The sequence below is a fragment of the Salvia hispanica genome, chromosome 1, assembly GCF_023119035.1.
Source record: "Salvia hispanica cultivar TCC Black 2014 chromosome 1, UniMelb_Shisp_WGS_1.0, whole genome shotgun sequence".
NCBI classification, from domain to species: Eukaryota; Viridiplantae; Streptophyta; class Magnoliopsida; order Lamiales; family Lamiaceae; genus Salvia; species Salvia hispanica.
Genome location: NC_062965.1, coordinates 32,829,957 through 32,850,943, shown reverse-complemented (window position 1 = coordinate 32,850,943; position 20,987 = coordinate 32,829,957). Strand labels below are relative to the sequence as shown.

General features: G+C 31.8%; 3 protein-coding genes and 1 non-coding gene across 4 annotated transcripts; all 4 read left to right on the top strand.

The window, feature by feature from the left end:
- Positions 1-635: 635 nt before the first annotated feature.
- On the top strand, positions 636-709 carry TRNAR-UCG. Its single transcript has one exon. It is a non-coding gene; the product is annotated as a tRNA-Arg (tRNA).
- A 1,219-nt stretch (positions 710-1,928) lies between these two features.
- Positions 1,929-5,210, top strand: LOC125201278 (UDP-glucuronic acid decarboxylase 1-like). Its single transcript, XM_048099323.1, has 7 exons — positions 1,929-2,741; positions 2,973-3,120; positions 3,193-3,272; positions 3,686-3,769; positions 4,041-4,115; positions 4,587-4,679; positions 4,771-5,210. The coding sequence occupies exons 1-7, from the start codon at positions 2,091-2,093 to the stop codon at positions 4,978-4,980; spliced, it is 1,341 nt and encodes a 446-aa protein (XP_047955280.1). The 5' UTR covers positions 1,929-2,090; the 3' UTR covers positions 4,981-5,210.
- A 1,379-nt stretch (positions 5,211-6,589) lies between these two features.
- On the top strand, positions 6,590-8,195 carry LOC125194665 (protein SODIUM POTASSIUM ROOT DEFECTIVE 2-like). Its single transcript, XM_048092912.1, has 3 exons — positions 6,590-7,043; positions 7,137-7,218; positions 7,822-8,195. The coding sequence occupies exons 1-3, from the start codon at positions 6,636-6,638 to the stop codon at positions 8,193-8,195; spliced, it is 864 nt and encodes a 287-aa protein (XP_047948869.1). The 5' UTR covers positions 6,590-6,635.
- Positions 8,196-10,241: 2,046 nt separating this feature from the next.
- LOC125201023 (60S ribosomal protein L23A) lies at positions 10,242-11,882 on the top strand. The gene is made up of 4 exons (XM_048098895.1): positions 10,242-10,346; positions 10,430-10,470; positions 11,003-11,366; positions 11,650-11,882. Exons 2-4 carry the CDS (start codon positions 10,458-10,460, stop codon positions 11,732-11,734), a joined length of 462 nt encoding a protein of 153 aa, XP_047954852.1. The 5' UTR covers positions 10,242-10,346; positions 10,430-10,457; the 3' UTR covers positions 11,735-11,882.
- Positions 11,883-20,987: the final 9,105 nt, after the last annotated feature.

Here is a 20,987-nt window from a genome sequence, read left to right as displayed (position 1 = left end):
TATACTTCCTCCGTCTCCGAATAATATAAATTATTTCCTTTTTCATCCGTACCATAAAAATATAAACTTTATAATTTAAAAAAATTCAAATAACATATTACCCCTACCCATCATTTTATTTACAAACTTACACCATTACCATTTACAACTTATACCTAGAATAATATGGATCCCACTCTGGACTAACGCTATTTCCATTACCCTTTCTCTCTCACTATCTTACTTTTACCCTTATTTATTAAAATTCGTGTCAAACTCATCATTTGTACTCTTTAGGAACGGAGAGAATATTAATAACTCCATAAATCAAGGGATTGAAATAATCTAACAAATCGTAAGGATCCAGATTGAAGACAACCAAGTACACATTCATTGCATTATTAATGATTACGAAGTTTTGATTGCAGTTTGTGTGAGATAATGACATACGGATTATTGAAGTCGAGAGTGATAATCAAGCTTTGATATTTGATCAACTCAGATAGAGGGTATGAAAGTTGCTTCAGTCTTAATAAAAAAAATATATTTGGGGTGTATGTGAGAAGAATTTATCAGTGATGGTGGAGACGTGTATCGCGATATTTCAGGTGGAGGTCAGTAAAAATTATAAATATATAAGGAAAGAGAACAAAAATGACCGCATAGCGCAGTGGATTAGCGCGTCTGACTTCGGATCAGAAGGTCGTGGGTTCGACTCCCACTGTGGTCGATTTTTTGTTCTTTTCATTTTAGTAATGGGCCGTTTTGGGATTTTCCATTCTTAGTTTTGGGCCACGGTGTGGGCTCCCTCTATATTTTAACCCCAAATTTTATTTTTATTTCAATAGTGATTGGTTTTATAGTTTTTTTTTTCCCCTTTTTTTCAGACTTGATTTTGTAGGTTCAAATATTAAAAATTGGTTAGTTAGATCGCATTATTCTTGATTATCTCTGGTTAGTTAGATCGCATTATTATTACTTATCTCTAAAAGGACGATACATAATAATCAAATTGTTGTGCTTGTTCCAACTTTTAATGTGATCACATTTTCACATTATAGTAACTTATTAACCCTTATTTTATTCTATGCGACAATATTGCTGTACATATCATATCTCCCGTGTGGATGTTGATATAATCAACAAATACCCTTGAATACGACCTTTGTATTCACAATCTCCACTTATATATCTAGGCATATTATATGTATTTAAGACTTATGGGGCTGCACTTTTCATTAATCAATGTTCTACATATTTATTTATCATCAATTTTACGTCACATCACACCTATTTATTTGTAAATATTTCCCCCTATAATTACGATAAAATAGAATGAGATCGCCTAACGGTTGCTCAAGAATATTATATCATCAATTATATGAGATCGCCTTTTTATGAATTTCATTGCAATAGTAATGTATAAGGTGAGTAAATGGAAAAAATTTAATGGCTCCACAATTTTACTAGTATATGCACATCATGTGTAATTTACTAATCCTTTTACCACGAAATTACACTCACACCAACTAGCAATAATTAATCCTTTTACCATAAAATTACACTCACACCAACTAGCAATAATTATATGGATCTCCATTTGGACCATATCCAATCATACCTCTATTTCTAATTCAGTGAAAGTTTATTCACCTTAGTTAATGAAGATTACGTAGTAAGTACATAATAATAATGTACTGAAAACTTAATAATTACAACATACCCAACTTGTTAAGTTATGAGAAAACTTGTTAATAAACTTGATGATACTAATAAATATAGAGAATTTGAAACAAATTAAAATTCAGATCCGGATCCAATGAGATCAAAGATCCGGACCCATATCCATAAAAGGGTAGGCCCAAATAGGAAAGAAGTGAGCCCACTGATTTTAACCGTAAAATCAAATGCTTCTCTCTCTCTCACTCTCTCTCTAAACAGTCGCATACAAATCTGAATCAGTATAACAACACTCCATCTTCAAAACACTCCAAAATTCAACAAACACCTGAAATGAGATGCCCCCACCCCACCCGCCACATTTTCTTCACTTCAACAATCTCAATCTAACGCCATAAACGCCCCCCCAATTTGATCCAATTTCGCCAGAAATGAAGCAATTGCACAAGCAATCCACCAGCTTCCGCAAAGACGAAGAGATGCCCTTCTCCCAAACCCCTCCCTACTCCCCCAAATCCCTCAAGCACCCGCGATCTCTGCCCAGATCGCTCAATTACATACTCAAGGAGCAGCGCCTCCTCTTCATCCTCGTCGGAATTCTGATCGGCTCCACCTTCTTCATCTTCCAGCCCTCCTTCTCGGCCCTCTCCCCGCCCGATCCGCGCGGACGGATTTCAGCTGGAGAACGCGATTCCGTCGTCGGATACCGCGATCGCGCCGATTTCTCCAATAATTATGCGAATCATGCCGCTGGTGGTAATTATAATAAGTTCGCGAATGGGGTGGGCAGAGTGCCGGTGGGGATTGGGAGGAAGAGGAAGAGGATTGTCGTCACCGGTGGCGCCGGTTTCGTCGGGAGTCATTTGGTGGATAAGCTTGTCGCCAGAGGTGATGATGTGATCGTCATTGATAATTTCTTTACGGGCAGGAAGGAGAATGTGGTTCATTTGTTTGGGAATCCGAGGTTTGAGCTCATTAGGCATGACGTTGTCGAGCCGATTTTGCTGGAGGTGGATCAGATCTACCATTTGGCGTGCCCTGCATCGCCGGTGCATTATAAGTATAACCCTGTCAAGACCATCATATCCTCTCACTGTGTTTTCGGATACTAAATTTTAGATCTTTGAGTTAAATGGCTGCTTAGATCATTGATTACTGTGAAAATTATGTGCAGTTGTGCGTTTTCATGCATTTGTTTGTTCGATTTGTTTTGAATTGATGAGTTGAGCTTTCTATTTTTTCAAATAGCATGGTTTTAGTTTGATTGAATAGATTGTGTTCGGAATTGGTTGAGATCCTTGACATGTGTTTACAAGACAAATGTGATGGGTACCCTTAATATGTTGGGTCTTGCAAAGAGGATAGGTGCGAGGTTTCTGCTCACTAGTACAAGTGAGGTTTATGGTGATCCTCTTGAGCATCCACAAAAGGAGACATATTGGGGACATGTGAACCCAATTGGTTAGTGACGATTCTTGTTTCTCGTCAATCGTTGTTTTTTTAGATGCATGATCTGATTTGATTATTAATCAGGTGTGAGGAGTTGCTATGATGAAGGGAAACGGACAGCTGAAACCTTAGCTATGGACTATCACAGAGGTGCTGGTGTTGAGGTAATATGCATGATAACATTCTGAATCTTGATATGTTCAATTTGTCTGACACTAATATGTTACTTTTTGTGATGTCTGCTGTTATCATATTCCTCATTAGTCATTAGTCATCATTAGTTTTGTTAGGTACATAGGATTGGGGTTATTGTTTCCAAATCACATGGCAACTAGGACATATCTATAGATAAAAGCAGTTATTATGAGAGTTTAGAGATTGAGAAATGAGCTCAATCCGGAAGGGAATTCTTTTTCTTTTACACTTTCGTCTTTTTACAAGTGTTCTGTAAGGAGAGACATTTCTTGGATGTGTCTTGGCAACAACCATGATTCTTTTAAGTATGTCCATGTAAAGATTTGAATTTTCCAGATTTGACACTGTGCAATTCTATCTAATAATTTTTATATTGTTACAGGTGCGCATTGCACGTATTTTTAATACATATGGGCCTCGGATGTGTCTGGATGATGGCCGTGTTGTCAGCAACTTTGTTTCACAGGTTTGTCTAGATAAACACTGTTCTGAGTGGTTGTCAGAAAGAGTGAACATATAAATATTGTTAGTTGGAATTAACTTTAGTCCGACTTACCATTAGAAGCTCTTTTTGGCGGAAAAACGTATGAATATAAAAACACTGTAGTCCAAACATAATACTTTTGGAAGTTACTTTTGGCGGAAAACATATAAGAATGATAGTGTGGAGAGAAATATATGTCTTTAGCCTTTCAATGTTGATGGCAGATTCTTATGGCCATAACTGTCTTACGCAGGCTATACGGAAACAACCAATGACAGTCTATGGGGATGGGAAGCAAACAAGAAGCTTCCAATTTGTATCAGACTTGGTATGTAATTTCTCTACTTGGCACCACCCTAACTGATTGGTCTTGCAGGATATATAGCTAGTCAAAAAAATTTCAAGTTATGTAGCGCATTAGATTAGATTGGTTCAGTCATATCCGGAAATTCTAGTGGTTGCTAGTTGATAGAAAATCTTAAATCATATTTAAAGGTAGATACGTTCTTTTATGAGTTTAAAGCTAGAGATCGTAAGGTACTGATTTGTTTATTCTCCTGTCCATTATTAACACATGGAGTTCTTTTCTATTCTATGAAAAAACCTCTAGCAATCCAGTCGGACAAATATACAGCAATATATTGAATTTTGTTTCAAAGAGCCTTAACTATCATCAAGATGGTTTACATAATGTGGCAAGGAAGATTATGGAGATGAATGTAAACCATGTATATGCTCAGTGTGCTGTAAAACTCAGATCCATGTATATATGATGTATCCATCCATTTTTGAATGTCAGGTTGATGGATTGGTGGCTTTGATGGAAGGTGAGCATGTAGGTCCATTCAATTTGGGTAATCCAGGAGAGTTTACCATGTTAGAGCTAGCTGAGGTTTGTCTTTATTCTCTATAGATACATTTCTTTATATTTTATGGAAGGTTTAGACTTTGGCAAAGTTGAGTTATTTGTGAAATCTTTACAGGTTGTGAAAGAAACCATCGATCCTAGTGCATCCATTGAATTCAGACCAAACACTGCTGATGATCCGCACAAGAGGAAGCCAGATATAACCAAAGCAAAGGATCTTCTTAACTGGGAGCCCAAAGTTTCATTACGAGATGGATTGCCTCGAATGGTTGATGATTTTAGAAACCGCATCTTGAATGAGGATGAAGGAAAGGGAAACAAGTGAGAATGGTATGATGTATAGAACTGAACCACATTGTGTTGATATTTACATCGATTTTCCACTGAGCAGCTCCATATTTAGCAATATGTCACGTTTTCCATTACTTATTTCTCAATTTTGAAATTTCTTGTAATATCTACTGGAATTTTGAGTACCCCTGTTGCTTACCTCTCATTTATGTGGTGTAAATGACTTCAATACACTGATTATATAGGATATATTCTTTTGCAATAGCCTCTCTCTCCCTCTCTCTCTCATAGCATAGAACAATTTAAGATCTATGAGAGTGAGCAACAGTGTTTTCTAGTGGCCAATGCGAATACATGACTTCTGTATGAAAAAACTCTATGCAACTCTTTTTGACATATCAATGGACCAGTAATGAAGATTCTCATGAATTAAACATAGAGAGGATGTCTGGTATTATGTTTGAACTACTCCCCCTGTCCGCGAATAGGAGTCTCTTTTTCATTTTAGTTCGTCCGCAAATAGGAGTCCCGGTTCACTTTTACAATAAATAGTAGTAGGGTCCCACCTTCCACTAACTCATTTCACTCACATTTCATTTAAAACTAATATATGCAAGTTGTACCCTTATCTCACTAACTTTTTTCCAACCACTTTTTTTGAACATTTCTTAAAACCCGTGTCGCCCACAAATGGGACTCCTAGTGGCGGACGGAGGGAGTATTTGTCAAACTACTTGTATGATGGTTTGATTTTACTCTATAATATTATAGTTGGGGAAAATATATGCTCTCTTTTAAAAGATGCGTCTAAGCATTGCTTGAGATTGAGAGATTAGGTTCATCAGAGATGTCGAATGTGTAAATTTCATGAACTTTGCAAGTACAGATTATGCATCGGAAACAAATAGTGAAGAAACATTGCTTCTAGATTAGAATAATAATCTCTCTGTCACACTTACATTTTAAAAATTAGAAACTACAATCTCTCTAATTTATACTATATCTCTGATTTTATCCACTATTTGACATAATTAATAACACTACACAAAGTCTTGTGTTGAAAAACGAAATACTAATTTATTATGCTTTAGACAGAGTGAGTGTTTTGCATGTTTATTTAACGCATGACTGAACAAATTTGTGAAATTTGAATCAAGGTGGAAACATCAAACATGGAAGGTAAAAAATACAGAGAGGGATAAGAAGAGGGGGGGCAGTGTGTTGTGCAATTGAGCAGAGTTTTAGCCGTTGCTTTTGTCCGTTTATCCAATTGATGCTGCTCTATTTTTCACCTTCACTAATTGCATTTGTCAGACTCTTCTGTTGCAGCTCACTGTTCAGTTTTGAATTCAGTGAAAAATAAAAACAAAAAGGGACCATTGATTTGATGAATAGATAAATGTGCACATTATCTATACATTCTTACTTTGTTTGTTTTAATTACTTGTCACCTATCTTTTTTTCCATAAAAACATTACTCATCAAAATTTCAACGTCGGTTACAATAATGACTTCACAAAACACACACACATGTATTGAATTCAAATTTCATTCCTATCAATAAATATTACTCAGAAAAATAATAATAGTATCACACTACTATATAATAGGGGTCTAAATAGAAGATTCCTCTCTCTCAATCTCACTACTCTCTCTCTCCATTATCTCTCTAGAGAGAAAAAAAGAAAGATGAAGGGAGTGGACATATTCTGCGCATCACAAGCTGCAACATCAATATGCCTAAGCATGGAGCCCAACTCCACCGCCTCTCCTTCCACCACCACCCTCCTCGGCGGCGGCAGAATCATCGACCGCCACAACCCCATCATCAAAGATGCCAAAAGAGCCCCCAAAAAGACCAAGAATCCCAAAACCCCTCCAAATGAAAACGAAAACGACACCCCCTCCCTCTCAAAGCTGGATTCCGCCGCCGCCGCCGTGAAGAGGAGCTGGAGCTGCACCAAGCCGGGCGACTTCCTCTCTCCTCCTGGCTCCACCAGGTATTTGTTGGGAGAGAGAGTGAGCTACAATCCATCAAATCTCTCCATTGAGGAATCCTCAAATAAGGACTCCACTCTTTCTCATTCTCCACAACAGGTTTATTTTTAATATTTTATTTTGTTTCATTAAAAATCATTTGTTTCACTAACATAGAAATAATATATATGAATATGCATTGTTTGTTCGCAGGAGGTTGTTGTTGTGCTGAGAGTGTCTTTGCACTGCAGAGGATGTGTCAAAAAACTCAGGAAACATCTCTCTAAGATGGAAGGTATTTTTTTTTATTAATGTTACAATGAAATTGAATTAATTGCAAGCTACAAAAGTAGTACTAAACCATTTCAATAAATGGAGTGTGTGTAGGTAGTTTGTTATGCATAGCGACATATTGATATAAAGGTTGATTGGTTAAGTGTAATAAATTTCTCAACAAACATTTATTTTGTATTCCCCACATTATGCAAGTTGTTAAAAATAACAGAGACAGATAGCTGCACCGATAATTGCACGATCGATACACAAATTTTCACAAGACTACAAGTAAGAAATTCTTTTTTACTGAAAATACACACATTTGGCTAGTCCAAGTAGCTCTATATAATCCTTCATAAATTTTATTTTCACAAGACTATATATAGTGTTATAAGTAAGAAATTCTTTTTTACTGAAAATACACACATTTGGCTAGTCCAAGTATAATCCTTCATAAATTTTATTTTCAAAATAAATTTACCGAAATAAGTAGTAGTACATTTAAATTACGGTAATAGTACAAATTAATTAAGCTGTCCCTAGCTACATGATAGAATATCCTAGCTAGTGTTTCACTATTTTTGAAGGATAAAACAGTAGCATTAATCATGTGAATTTTCAGGAGTGAAATCTTTCGACATAGATTTTCTGGCGAAGAAGGTGACGGTGACCGGAAATGTGATGGCGTCGGATGTTCTTGCGAGCATATCTAAGGTCAAGAATGCGCAATTGTGGCCTCCTTCGATTGCGTCTTCCAATCCAACGTCGTTTTTTTCCTTATTATGGTGTCAAAAACATAATAATATATGTTTAATGCAAGCAAAACGAGTTCTTAATCTATGTTTAGGGCTTGAGCAAACTCAGTACAAGTATACAACCAGTTTATTATTGGAGACAAGGAAACCAGCAATGAAACTATTGGCAAACCCAGAATTCAAACAACATTTTATGGCCCCCCAAGCACAAATAGATGCAGCAATATTGGAAAACCCATAATTCAAACAACATTTTACACCATCTTGACCAATTTAAGTAGAGCTATATTTCGACCTATTCTTGACCAAGCAGCAGAGAGAATATTGATAGATGTGGATAGGTGTTAGCATATTTCATTGCCCAACATATGGAACAATATTTAATATCAATAAACGCAGCTGTATTCATAGATGATCATATCGAACAAGATCGTATATGTGTTATAATTAAAATACAAGGTATATTGGCACCTAATATTATGGAAATTTTAAAAAGTTGGATTTTCCCACGAACTTTATCCTGAGTTTGTTATTTTTCATGGATAAAAAAATTCTGGCTATATTAATAGATTGAAGAACAATTTTGGAGGGTGTGCTTCAAGAAAACTATCTTCAAAGATTGAAAAACTTGAAGTTTACGAAGTTGTTGTCGAGAAATTATAAAAAAAAAACGTAAAATAAAATTATTTGTCTTAATTTTTTCATTGGTGGGAAATAACAAACTAAGGAGAAAATTCATGATATTATTTGACAATTTCAAAATTCGTGAGAAAAATAAATTTTTGAAAGTTCCATGATATTAAGTGTCAATATCGTAAATATAAACACTAAGATATGCGTATATGGAAAAAATAAAAGGCCCAAAGCCCATGACACAAATGGTGACTAGGTTAAATAATACTCTCTCTGTCCCATGTTATTTGAGACGTTTTTTTTGGGCATGAGATTTAAGAAAATTGTGTTTAGTGAGTTAAATAAAGTAAATGAAAGAATAAAGTAAGAGAAAGAAGGGAAAGTAAAGTAAAAGAAAGAATAAAGTAGGTGCAATCAAATGTTTTGTTTTTAGCCAAAAAGAGAAATGTCTCAAGTAACCTGAGACAACCTAAAAATGAACACGACTCAAATAACTTGGGACGAGGGTGTATCATGAAAATATTATTTTCGTATATATATATTCATTCTTCTGTTCTTAAAGAAAGGCTTTTGTTACTATAAGCCAATTGATTATTATTTAGTTTTACTTTTAGGTCATGTTTGGTTGCCAGGATTCTTTTGGGAAAGTAATCTGATTCCTTAAATTTTAAATTCCTGTGTTTGTTTCGGTTTTTAATCAAACTGGGAAAGTAATCAGAATCCAAGAACAAAGAAAGTTAGTACAACTTTCTAGGATTCTGAATCCTAACTTTTCTTAGGTATTCTTTTTCCCAATTTTAGGATTCTTACATATTTAAGCAATATTATTACTATTATTATTATTATTATTATTATTATTATTATTATTATTATTATTATTATTATTACTATTTTTAAAAATAATTTAAATATAAATTATACTTAATTTCACTATAATAAATAACTATAATTAAAATTATCATTATAATAATTCATCATATTACTTAATAATTTATTAATAATTAAAATATAATTATATAATATTAATTGTATAATGAATACTAATTATTATATTTTATAAATTAATAATTAATCAATAAAGTCATAGTGCAATTTTAACTTATAAAATTTATTCAATTATAATATCTGTAAATATTGTAATTATAATATAATAATTATTATATTTATTATTATAATAAATAAGTATAATAGTCTATGTAACTATAATTATAATTATATTATTATATATTATGATGGATAATCCATATTTAAACTATCCATCGTAATGATAAATATAATAATATAATTGTTAATATTTATAACTAATAATTTATTAAAAAAATTACAATATTTTTCTTTTTTATAAATAAAATAATAATATATTTTTAATTTGGTGTTTAAATTAAGTATAAATTTAAAATCTTGATACTCTCCAAACACAGGAAAGTAAAGTTACTAGGAATCATATTTCCGGGATTCATTTTCCTAGGAATCATTTTCCTTGCCAACTTTACTTTCCCGCCAACCTGTTAATGTTTGTCGACCTGTTAATGTTTGTCGAGTTATCAAATCCCGTTACGTTTATGTCCTCTTCAATTATGGATTATCAATATTTTTGGTCCAGTCGAATATTAATCCTCAACAGAGCGGCCCAAAACCAATACCATTAAATAATGAAATTGGGTCTAATTGGTGGTATTGAAGGGCCCAATTCGTAATCTATAATAAAAACGTCATCTTCTTCCTCCTCCAAACCTAGCGCCGGCGTATCTCTGCCCAGGTTATTATCCCTCTCTCGCTCTTCCCTACAATCATGCGCTTCATATTTTATCACTTACATTATTAGGTTGGTTTAATTTTCAGGTTAGTTTTTGCAAGGTAGCAGATCGGAATGGCTCCTAAAGGTTTGCATATCTTCTTTTAATTTTGGAATTTCTTCTCGGTTTTGTTTTTCAAGTTTGGCATTCAGCTATGGTATTCTGCTGATTTAAATGGAAACCGTAATTCGTTGTTTTATCTTTCTTCTCACTATAGATTATACAGCTTCTGATGCTATCATAACTGAGATTAGTTTCAAATTTTTTTTTAAAAAATGTAAATTTTCAATGAGAAATCAAAATAGTGTTGTTTGCTAAGATGTTGAATAATTTGATACCTGCAATATTAGTTGTTGTTGAATGCTGTTTGTTATGTATCCATAAGATTTTTGCACTATCTGCAACATGTCATATTTGTGAAAAGCTCTCACTCACTTATTTGAAACATAGCTTTAATAGTTTTATTCTTTTCAATTCTAACCTAAGCAACTTCTGATTTACTATATTTTGTGATTGATGTGTTGTAATTTTTTCACACCTAATCGTATTTGTTATCATAATTCTAGGAAAAAAGTTATGTGAAAAGTTTTCATCATCTTTGTTTTCCACTTTTTTGCAGCTGATGCTTCTAAGAAATCTGATGCTAAGGCCCAGGCCTTGAAGGCTGCCAAGGCGGTAAAATCGTCAGGCACCTTCAAGAAGAAGGCCAAGAAGATCCGCACTAAAGTTACTTTCTATCGACCAAAAACATTGACAAAGGAGAGAAATCCAAAATATCCGAGAATAAGTGCAGCCCCTCGCAATAAACTCGATCACTACCAGATACTTAAATATCCGTTAACCACGGAAAGTGCGATGAAGAAGATCGAAGACAACAATACTTTGGTCTTCATTGTCGACATTCGTGCCGACAAGAAGAAGATCAAGGCTGCTGTCAAGAAGATGTACGATATTCAGACCAAGAAGGTTAACACCCTTATCAGGTATACCATTTCCCCTCTATTTTGGTTAGTAGCTCTAAATGTTTACATCTTATTGGCAACAAGCTTTGTTCTCTATGCTGCATGACTTTTTAAAAATATTTGATGCTTTGAAGTAATTGTGGCTGCAAATAGTTTGTGAATCGTGTTTCTGCCAGTGTTAATGATTTCATCAGTCAATACAAAAGATTACTGATATGAATGATATCACATGGTTGAATATCATTTTGCATTTCATCATTCCACACTTTATATCAGTTGAATCTTACAAACTTACTCTTTTCAGGCCCGATGGTACCAAGAAGGCATACGTGAGGCTTACCCCAGACTATGATGCTTTGGATGTTGCTAACAAAATTGGAATCATCTGAGTTGGCCTCTGCGTTGCAGTTCTTTGTTCTGGTTGTTATTTGACTTGACACACCCTGTTTGTAAACTCGGATGAGTAAACTGCATTATATGTTTTAGCTACAGCTCTAGGATTGTTAAACCTTCTCTAAAGTTCAGATTTTGTTCTCATTGACTGCTTGCATGGAAAATGCATAGTTTGCACTCCCATTGTTTATGTTGATTTTTGAAATCTGTCCTCGTGAATGTGTTTGCCATGGCCTTGCATTGTTGAAGTTGCACTGTTTTAAAGTCTCAAAGTGGTGCATAGCTATGCTTCTACTTGTTATGCTTGTTCAGAAAAAAAATCAGATTAGTTACTGCTCAAAACTGTACTGTTAAAGAACCTTCAAGTATCGAACAATATGTTATGGCCACAAAGATGGAATTGAAACTAAGATGCACTGTGTCACTTTTTGGTACGAATCATGCAATGTATGCTCTATTTAGAACTTTACTCCTGTGGAATATCAATAAGCTAATCTGGTTTTGTTATATGCTGCTTCTACTTCCTCTCGTCACCTCTTGCGTTGTCATACCATCTTTCTTCCGCTGCAATGTCAATTCCCGGAGAGCCACTGGACTTTGAGTGGAGAGACAGCGACAATCACATCTACACAACGGTCCTGCAGAATCCGTATGTTATGGATCTGTTCGCCTTTGATGGTTTGCTTTCGTCGTCAAATGGTATAGGCCGACGCTATGATGAATTTGCATATTTGATTCCCTTAAGTTCCAGGAATGTGAGTTAGAGCTCTCTGTATCATTGGAAACTTTAAATAGGTCTTGAATTGGATACTTAGAAGAAAAGTTGGTATTGTGTTTAAATTTTAGTTCTACTGGATAAGACATGTAGCTTTTTTCTTCCCCTATAAGTTCAATGATCATCACTTTTAATACAATTATTAGGTAAGAAAGGATCCACCTTAAAAAGGGGATGAGGTATGCACGATGCACCTAAACTAAATCTAGGCCGAAAGTAGATCAAGATTATTTGCATTTATTAATCCAGAAAATGGTGAAATTTATGAATATATTTATGTTAAGATTAGCGAGTTATAGGTAGGAATCCTTCATTGTCCAAGAGAAGACTTTGAAAATGTTGAATGATAAAGTTTAAGAAGAAAGCTTACTTACTTCTAACTATACAGCTGCATTCCATAATCCATTTGTCTGATATAATTTGTTTGGTAATTTTGATTCATTAAATTTGTCATCATTTTAAAATTTTATTGAATGCTAGTACTAAACCAAGCAAAACCTTTTACATTTATTATGACAAAAATACAAAGTTAGACACAAGTTTCTTTCACACTTTTAAATATCATGTTTCTATGTTGTTTATTAAAATCGTTTCCTTTATTCATGGAAATAGTAACACCACTATTTTTGTAAATTGATTATTATTATCAGTGATTGGACCGGCAATATTGCTATGTCGATTCTAGTGTTTTGTTAGTCAAACCAAATATTAAACTCTGTGTTTATCCATTGATTACACAATTATTGAAAGGTTGATGCTTAAGAAGATTTTGGGGCTCATTCAAGCTTAAATTATTAACCTAGATTTAGTTATACTTCCACAATCCCAACAAACAATGTCCTAGGGATATCTAGATCTTCTCTTATAGGAATAAATAATCTCGACATTGCCCTCAGAACTTTTGTAGTTATATTCTATTTTATTCAACAAAGTGATGGATCTATCAAAGATCTTGATATAATGAGATCTGAAAATCGACAGTTTTTATTTTTAAGATGGTTCCATACATTAATCACATAAAGTTTTTGTTTCTAAAGATGGTTCCATACATTAATCACATGAAAGTAATATTTTTTGACCACATGCTATAAGAAATCTAGTGTTGTTAGTATAGTAAGAGGTGAAATTGTTGATTTTAGTTATTGGTTATGTTATGACCGGAGAAATGATTTCACTTTTAAGGATATAATTGTGTAAAATATTTGTAAGTAAATGTGATAGTATGGCTCTGTTTTACCACATAAAATTACATAAATGGTATTTTTTTTTCTAAACGACTATATGAAACGGAGCACAATAAATAAACAAAAATAAACCCCGAATTTTCCCAAAAAAAAAAAAATCAACTTTGGTTGATTTGCTACCACAAGTGACAGGGATGAGATCCTCGTTAATTTCATAATTCGATCTATTTATTAGGTAAACTTTGGTTTCAACCTTTAAAATTGTTGAAAAAACAGATATGTGAGCGGCTCTTATTTCCTTGACTTTTTTATAATCAGCGAACTCAAAATAAAGTCAACACCACATCGATTAAATTTCAATAAAGTTGAAAGTATTAACCATATTCATAGGTATAAATTATAGTATCATTATTAAATACTTAACTAATATTTTGGGCCGTCCTTCCATTCTCACAAGTTCTATAGTTTTGTTTCCTTTTACAAACATTTTTTATTTTGATATATTCATATACAAAATGGAATCTTTTTAATTCTAATTGCTTTCAGATAATTAGTTTTATAATACTGTGATGTTAACATATTTTTTGTTATTGTTGAATTTTAGATTAGTCATTAGTTTGTTTCAAAGGATATGAGCAAATATTAGTATTTCCCTGTCCATCGAAATTCTTTGATGTGAGAAGCTAGATGATAAGAGCATAATAAGTATAATATAATAGTATCAAAGTTTAATCTAAGTAAAGATTTGATATCAGATTACAATCTCATTTTTACAAAACTTTATTATTAAGCGTATACAACAAATTTTTTAAATAAAAGAATACTTACGTAATTTATGGATTTCACCTTTTCACAATCAATCAAATATTTGTCATCTAAGAGAAATCACTCTTTGCTATCTGTGGCTTTGTGGTGTAACAAACGACCACGAGATTAATTAAAATCACAAATTTGAATTGCAGATCACTTGAAACGACAAAGAAAATAATTTTTTTGTTAATATTTATGAAACATACAAAATAATTTCAAACTATTCATCATACATGAAATAGCAATTATCATAAAAAAAGATTAAAAAGTTATCCTCAGACAAAAAATAATTTAAATACGTAATTAATCTAACTTAAAGGAGAAAACTATGTAAAATCCAATAATTTTTTAAATACGTAATTAGTCTCTTTCATCAATTATTTATTTTTTTCTACTCTCCGATATCTTGAGCTTTTGTCCCCAATATATAAAAAATTGTACAAACTTTTGTTGCTTGAAACATGTTTCCAGTGAGGAAGAAAAACGATGATCTATTTTGCTCTTTTATTTATGTCTTTCGATAACATCGAGTATCATTTGTTTATTCCCCCTCAATTTGTGGTTTTGGTTGTGACGTTATAATATAATTATACAAGTACCTTTTGGTTCTCAATTGAAATTAGAACTCAGGTTAAATTTTGTTTTTTTCACATTCTTTTAGTTTAATTTCGTTTGATAAATCAAATAGAATAAAAGAATTGAATCGTATGTACATAGCACGAGTGCATTTATTAAAACAAGGTACTTTACTTCTTACTCTAATTTATTTGCTGATTACAAAAATTATAAATTTGATTAAAATTAGTTTTTGAAATGTTTTATTTTCTGAACTTTTCTAAATGGAATGTGAGATTAATTAGTAAAGCAAACGAATTAAAAAAAAAACTAAAGCAAAGAAAAAAAAAGATTGATGAAATATACCGATTTGACATCCAACCCCGAATTTTAATTATCAGAGAGTTTTGAAGAAATTATTTTAAATGGCATAGCAATTAAAATATGAAGATTAAAATAAATTTACATTAATCACCATCAATACCCTTTCTAAGTGATGGAGCATTAACCTAACACAATGAAAATGATCATATTTCTCGTTAAATCATTTTGATCTTAATGGTGACTTGATCAATACTGATTTGACTGCAACAGAACAAGTTCACTTCAAAAATAAGGGCTAAATGACGGAAAATTATGAAGTTTTCTAATCAATCTCGTAGTTATTAAAGATAGTCAATTATGAGTATATCATAATTTTAATATTTTTTTCAATAGTCTCATTTATTTGTATTTGAAGGAAATTGTGTATTACGTGAAAGTTGAAGTTCATATGTTTATTTTCAAATTCGTACATCACACATAAAAGTGATTGACTCTAGTATGAAAAATATACTAAGTACGTACTTATAAAATTAGACTAATGTATTTTGGCTTCCAAATCATATGCATAATTTTCCTCAAAATCTAAATCAACTGTACAATTAAAAAAGTATCAAAATTATGTTAATATAACATCACTATAAAAAAAATGCTAGTTAATGGGAATAACTGTCACTACCCTGTTCAGTGATAAAAATTCGCTAATTAGTGTCGGAATAATCCGTCACTAAATAGCGAATATGATAATTTTTTAAATTCGCGGGGATCAGAAATTTAACGAAACTTATTGATAATTTTTTATGGCAATTCACCCTGTAAATAACTAACTAGTACATATTTGCATATGGTACATATCATTTCCTATTATACAAAAGAAATATGCGAGTTTTTTAATCACTTTATCACTCGCATATAAAAACAAGGAACATTGTATTAGCAAAGTATCTATTGCCAACTAGTAGAAAATATCAAAAACTAAATTACTCTTTACCTATTTACTAGGGATTATTTAAGAAACGCTGTCGAAGACCTAAATTTGGCCCCATAAGATAAGTACGACACAGGACACAGGTCCAAAATGCAGCACATAAAGTTTTTATATTTAATTTTCTAATTTTCCACATAATGATGTTTTAACAATTATTTGACTTATAAGAGGACTACAGGATAAATGGATTAGTTAATATTAGGCAGGATTTAGAGGACTACAATTATTCAAAACATAGTTATATATAATAGTGGTGGATGAACTATCGATGGTCTAATCGGGCAGTTTGAGTATCTACTTGAAAATTTCGGGCACTCGATCCATTTTAACACAAAACTGATTATCCGATTCAAACTGTTGAATAAAATTTCTAGAAAGTTAATCACAATCACAAATATATTACTATAAGATATAATGTTCATATATTCATCTGGCAGTGTATTAGTAGCAACAATCCAAAGCCAAAGCCAATGCCAATGCCAAATTAATCTTTGAACTGTAATCCCACTTAGTAGAAATCTTTATTCTTTTTTGTGTCAAATCAATGCTAATTGTGCCAAATCAATGAGCATTAAAGGGTGGGCAAGATTCTAGTGAGCACTATCACCATTATTTCATCTAATTAAATTTTCAGAATTTTCCACATAAGTATTAAATAATATTGGTCAAATAATTTTGTTTGACAGTTCCACTGCTAATAGTAATTTTGACTGCATAAAAAGGTTTAAGGTTTCTTTCTTTCGTCTTTTTTTTTTTTAATGAGTTGCAACTTTAAACATGATTGCCTTTTTTCTTTGTAAGGATCCGTATCCCCATTCCCCAATTGCAATTTAATATTGTGTCTTGCATTAATTATGACATAGATTAAACAAATTAAAACTTTTTAAATTTGGCCAGGTGGTTAGATTTAATAGTTCAATAATGATAATTGGATGATATATTATATATAGTATTTTACTATTTTTTAAGATTAAAGAGTGAATAATAAAAATAATCATTGGATATTAAGATTCTACCTTTTGTTTAAGAAAATCATTGGATAATAGTTCATTCTTCTTTCATTTATTTTGTTCTTTCTTTCTTTCCTTTTTTTTTTACCTTCCTATAACTAATCACTGCTACTTTAATAAAAACTTGAGAGGCCTTCAAATTCAATTTTAGTGACATTATTCTTTACTTGAATAGTAAGTAACATATTTATGTTAGATAATTCGTAGTAAATATTATAAAAAGGTAAAACAAAATGTAAATAAAATATATCACATTTTATACTTTACATTTTAGGTAATAAAGTTATTAAATTTATAGTAACACATGCATGTTAATTATAAGTGAATACAATTTTAGAATTAAATATATATCAGTTTTAGCATTTTACAATAAACCGAATAGTACTTTTTACCCTCTATGAAGCATATATACATATGTATGTTAAAAAAATTTAAAAGGAGAAAATATACTAATGTTCATGCTACTTTTTTTTTTGCAGACAAATAAATGTTTAGATCAAATTCTCATAAGCTTGAGGAACATATAGGAGTATCAATTTTGGCAGTGGCTAATACCTCTATATAAGCATACAATTAGTTTTAATTATTAACTATATATTACTCCATCCGTCCCACAATAGGAGTCACTCTTATTGTGGGCACGGATTTTAAGAAATGTAAAGAATATTGAGTTAAAAAAGTTAGTGGAATATAAGACCCACTTTTTTATATTGATTTTATAATAAAATGTGAGTGAAGTGAGATAGTGGAACGTATGACCTACTTACCATTTATGGTAAAAATAAAGTGTGACTTATTGTGGGACGGACCAAAGTAACAAAATGTGACTCTTATTGTGAGACGAAGGGAGTAATTAATAATCTATAGTAATAAAGAGAATATTGATTAGTATTTCAATAAAAATTATTAATATTTAATTAAATTTGGAGAATATTTTTCTAGTGATGAACATTGTCATGAATCATGAATTATCAAAAATAAAAGTGTCTATTTTTATTGGAAAAAAAAAGTATTAGTATAAAATACTGCAAAAATATCTTAAATATGATTATTTTATGTCCAAATATTATCCATACTAATAAATTTCACTGTAGATCAAAGGAAAATATAACCTTAATATCCGTGAATTTTGTTCGCAATTCAATCTAGTGATAAAAATAAAACTTAATTGTCATCACTCATCAGTGTACGCGGTTCGGAATTCGGATAGGCCAAAAGCGATGCAATTCACTTGGCCCTCTTGTATCTGAAAAGTTATGTTTCTTGTATCTAATTAAATTATGTTAATATTTTTAAGTATTTAGCAAATAATCTCAATTTCCAGCTTCAACTAATCTTATAGACATATAGTAACATATTTTAGGAAGTCAATAGTCGTAGTAATAAATTACTCTATATATTTATGGTTGAAAATATTTTAACACATGCAACCAAATAAGGTTTTCTTGGTAAGCATGCATGTCGAAATTATTTATTATATAATTCACATCAATTATTTAGAATCACGTTTAATGCATTGTACAATAATGTCCTTCACCTAGTTAATGGAGTATTTGCCATATAAAGAAAAATATTTTCCGTTGCACAAAAAAATAAAAATATCTCAGTCGACAACAAATTGATGAATCTAATCCTACTATTGCGTCCAAAACCCAAATTAAGTTTAAATTATCTAAAATATTTTATGATTTAGTTGAAAAGCGCTCAATCTGATCACCACCGTTTCATAGCATAAAGTATACATAAATTACAAAGTAAAGATAAGAAAAATATTAGACACGTGGCTGATATAGCTTGATTTCTAAATACAGTAACATTTTTCCCGTATAAAGAAACAATATCTCTTCCCCGTGATGATATGTGCTGCCAAATTACAACATTAATTGATGTCTTTTTACGTATTCAATTAGAAAATTAAATCAAACAGCTTATGATAAACTCACATAAAACTTAAACTCAAGTCTCAAACTATTCCACATATGCTCTATCAAATTTTATTAACACTTTTATTAGGCTAATTTCGAAAAATATGGCATGTATATTTTTTTTCAAATGATAAAATAAGTCTAAGATAGACCCAATAGTATAATACTCCGTATGCTTGAAGCAGTTTACCACTTTATAATTTAATATTCTATGTAGTATCAAATTAAATAAATTCTTTCATGGAAACAAACTTTCAACCGCACAATTATCTTTATTATATTATTAATATTTATAGGTGAACGACAAATTATTGAGATGAAATAATATTTAGCCACGTACGTACTATTTCATATATGCGACGCAATTTTTTGCCCAAGATGGCAAAATTTGAAGGCTCCAGGTCTCATATTTGCTTCGTTATTTATACCCCAAAAAATTATTTATGTAGTGTTTCAGTTGTTGGGGTAAAAAAGATAACGACTACAAAAGGGGAAAAAGTAACACTTGTTGTGCACTAAAATATTTGGCTTAACCGTGCACTAATTAAGATAACTTTGTGCTTAGTCATTGATTACAATTAATTCCCAAATTGAAAGTGTTTTAACAACCTGCCACGTTCGAGCAATTAGGGTTTTATTTTAAGATTAAATGCGATTTTCTTGATTTGCTTTGCTCACTTTTGAGGTAAAAAAAATTAATATCGGAAAAGGGGTAAAACGACAGGTGGCTTATCTTAGTACTACTTGATTTTGGATTAGTGATGGCTAAGACCCCATCATCATTTCATGTTGGTTGAGAGAAAACATTTCAATTTTAATCTTTGGGGATGACATCTGTTCCCCAATTTTTTAAATTTTTTAGAGATGCATTGAACGAGTTTATTGAGAATTTCTTTTCGAAACATGGGTGAAATAGTCTTTTAAATATAATGGGGTATTAGTTCTCAATGTCATGCATAATATATATAATGTTACTCGTATTAGATTTTATGACCTTTCAATTACGATATTTAATCCACTAAATAATAGTCCACTCCACAATATACACAGATCTAACTATCCTCAAATTTTTAGTGCAGTAACTAAGGTGGTGACTAACTTATTTTAATTATTTTGTTAATATTGATTGTGTCGACGCAAAACATACAACTGTTAATCAAGCCGAATTAGCACCACATTGATTTTATGCAAATTAAATATAAACATATTAAGCACTCCTCCGTCCACATATATTAAACTATTAAACTTGGCGTGGGCGATTTTTTTTTCAACTAGGGCTCATATTTCTGCCCAAAATATTTGGCACATATTAATCCGATCATCGAATTTTGTTTTTATTAGAAAAATATACCTCTGTCCATTTATTCATGCATATTTAAATAATAGTAGTAAATTTTTTTCACAACTGTTTCTCTAATAGAAATGTATTGATCTAATTTTTCCTTTAGTAATGCATGAATTTCAATTCGAGAAAAGAAAAAAGAAAACTACAGTATCCAGGAAACCAATTACACGTTCACACGCCACCATGAAAACCACTTCCATTAACACTTTAGCGTTGACATTGACCAAAATACCCTCCAATCATTTCTTCTGTACCACATTGTCCTCGACACTTGTTTGTATGTGAACTCTTCTCTCTCTCTTCCTCTCACTTTTCGACACAGGATCAATTGTTGAT

What these genes read in the sequence shown, in the direction of transcription:
- LOC125194665 (XM_048092912.1), top strand. Translation starts at nt 6,636, where the DNA reads ATGAAGGGAGTGGACATATTCTGCGCATCACAAGCTGCAACATCAATA. An exon ending in TTTCTCATTCTCCACAACAG is followed by an intron (nt 7,044 to 7,136) that starts GTTTATTTTTAA and finishes GTTTGTTCGCAG; the next exon opens with GAGGTTGTTGTTGTGCTGAG. An exon ending in ACATCTCTCTAAGATGGAAG is followed by an intron (nt 7,219 to 7,821) that starts GTATTTTTTTTT and finishes GTGAATTTTCAG; the next exon opens with GAGTGAAATCTTTCGACATA.
- LOC125201278 (XM_048099323.1), top strand. Translation starts at nt 2,091, where the DNA reads ATGAAGCAATTGCACAAGCAATCCACCAGCTTCCGCAAAGACGAAGAG. An exon ending in GGGACATGTGAACCCAATTG is followed by an intron (nt 3,121 to 3,192) that starts GTTAGTGACGAT and finishes ATTATTAATCAG; the next exon opens with GTGTGAGGAGTTGCTATGAT. An exon ending in TCAGCAACTTTGTTTCACAG is followed by an intron (nt 3,770 to 4,040) that starts GTTTGTCTAGAT and finishes TGTCTTACGCAG; the next exon opens with GCTATACGGAAACAACCAAT.
- LOC125201023 (XM_048098895.1), top strand. An exon ending in AAGGTTAACACCCTTATCAG is followed by an intron (nt 11,367 to 11,649) that starts GTATACCATTTC and finishes TACTCTTTTCAG; the next exon opens with GCCCGATGGTACCAAGAAGG.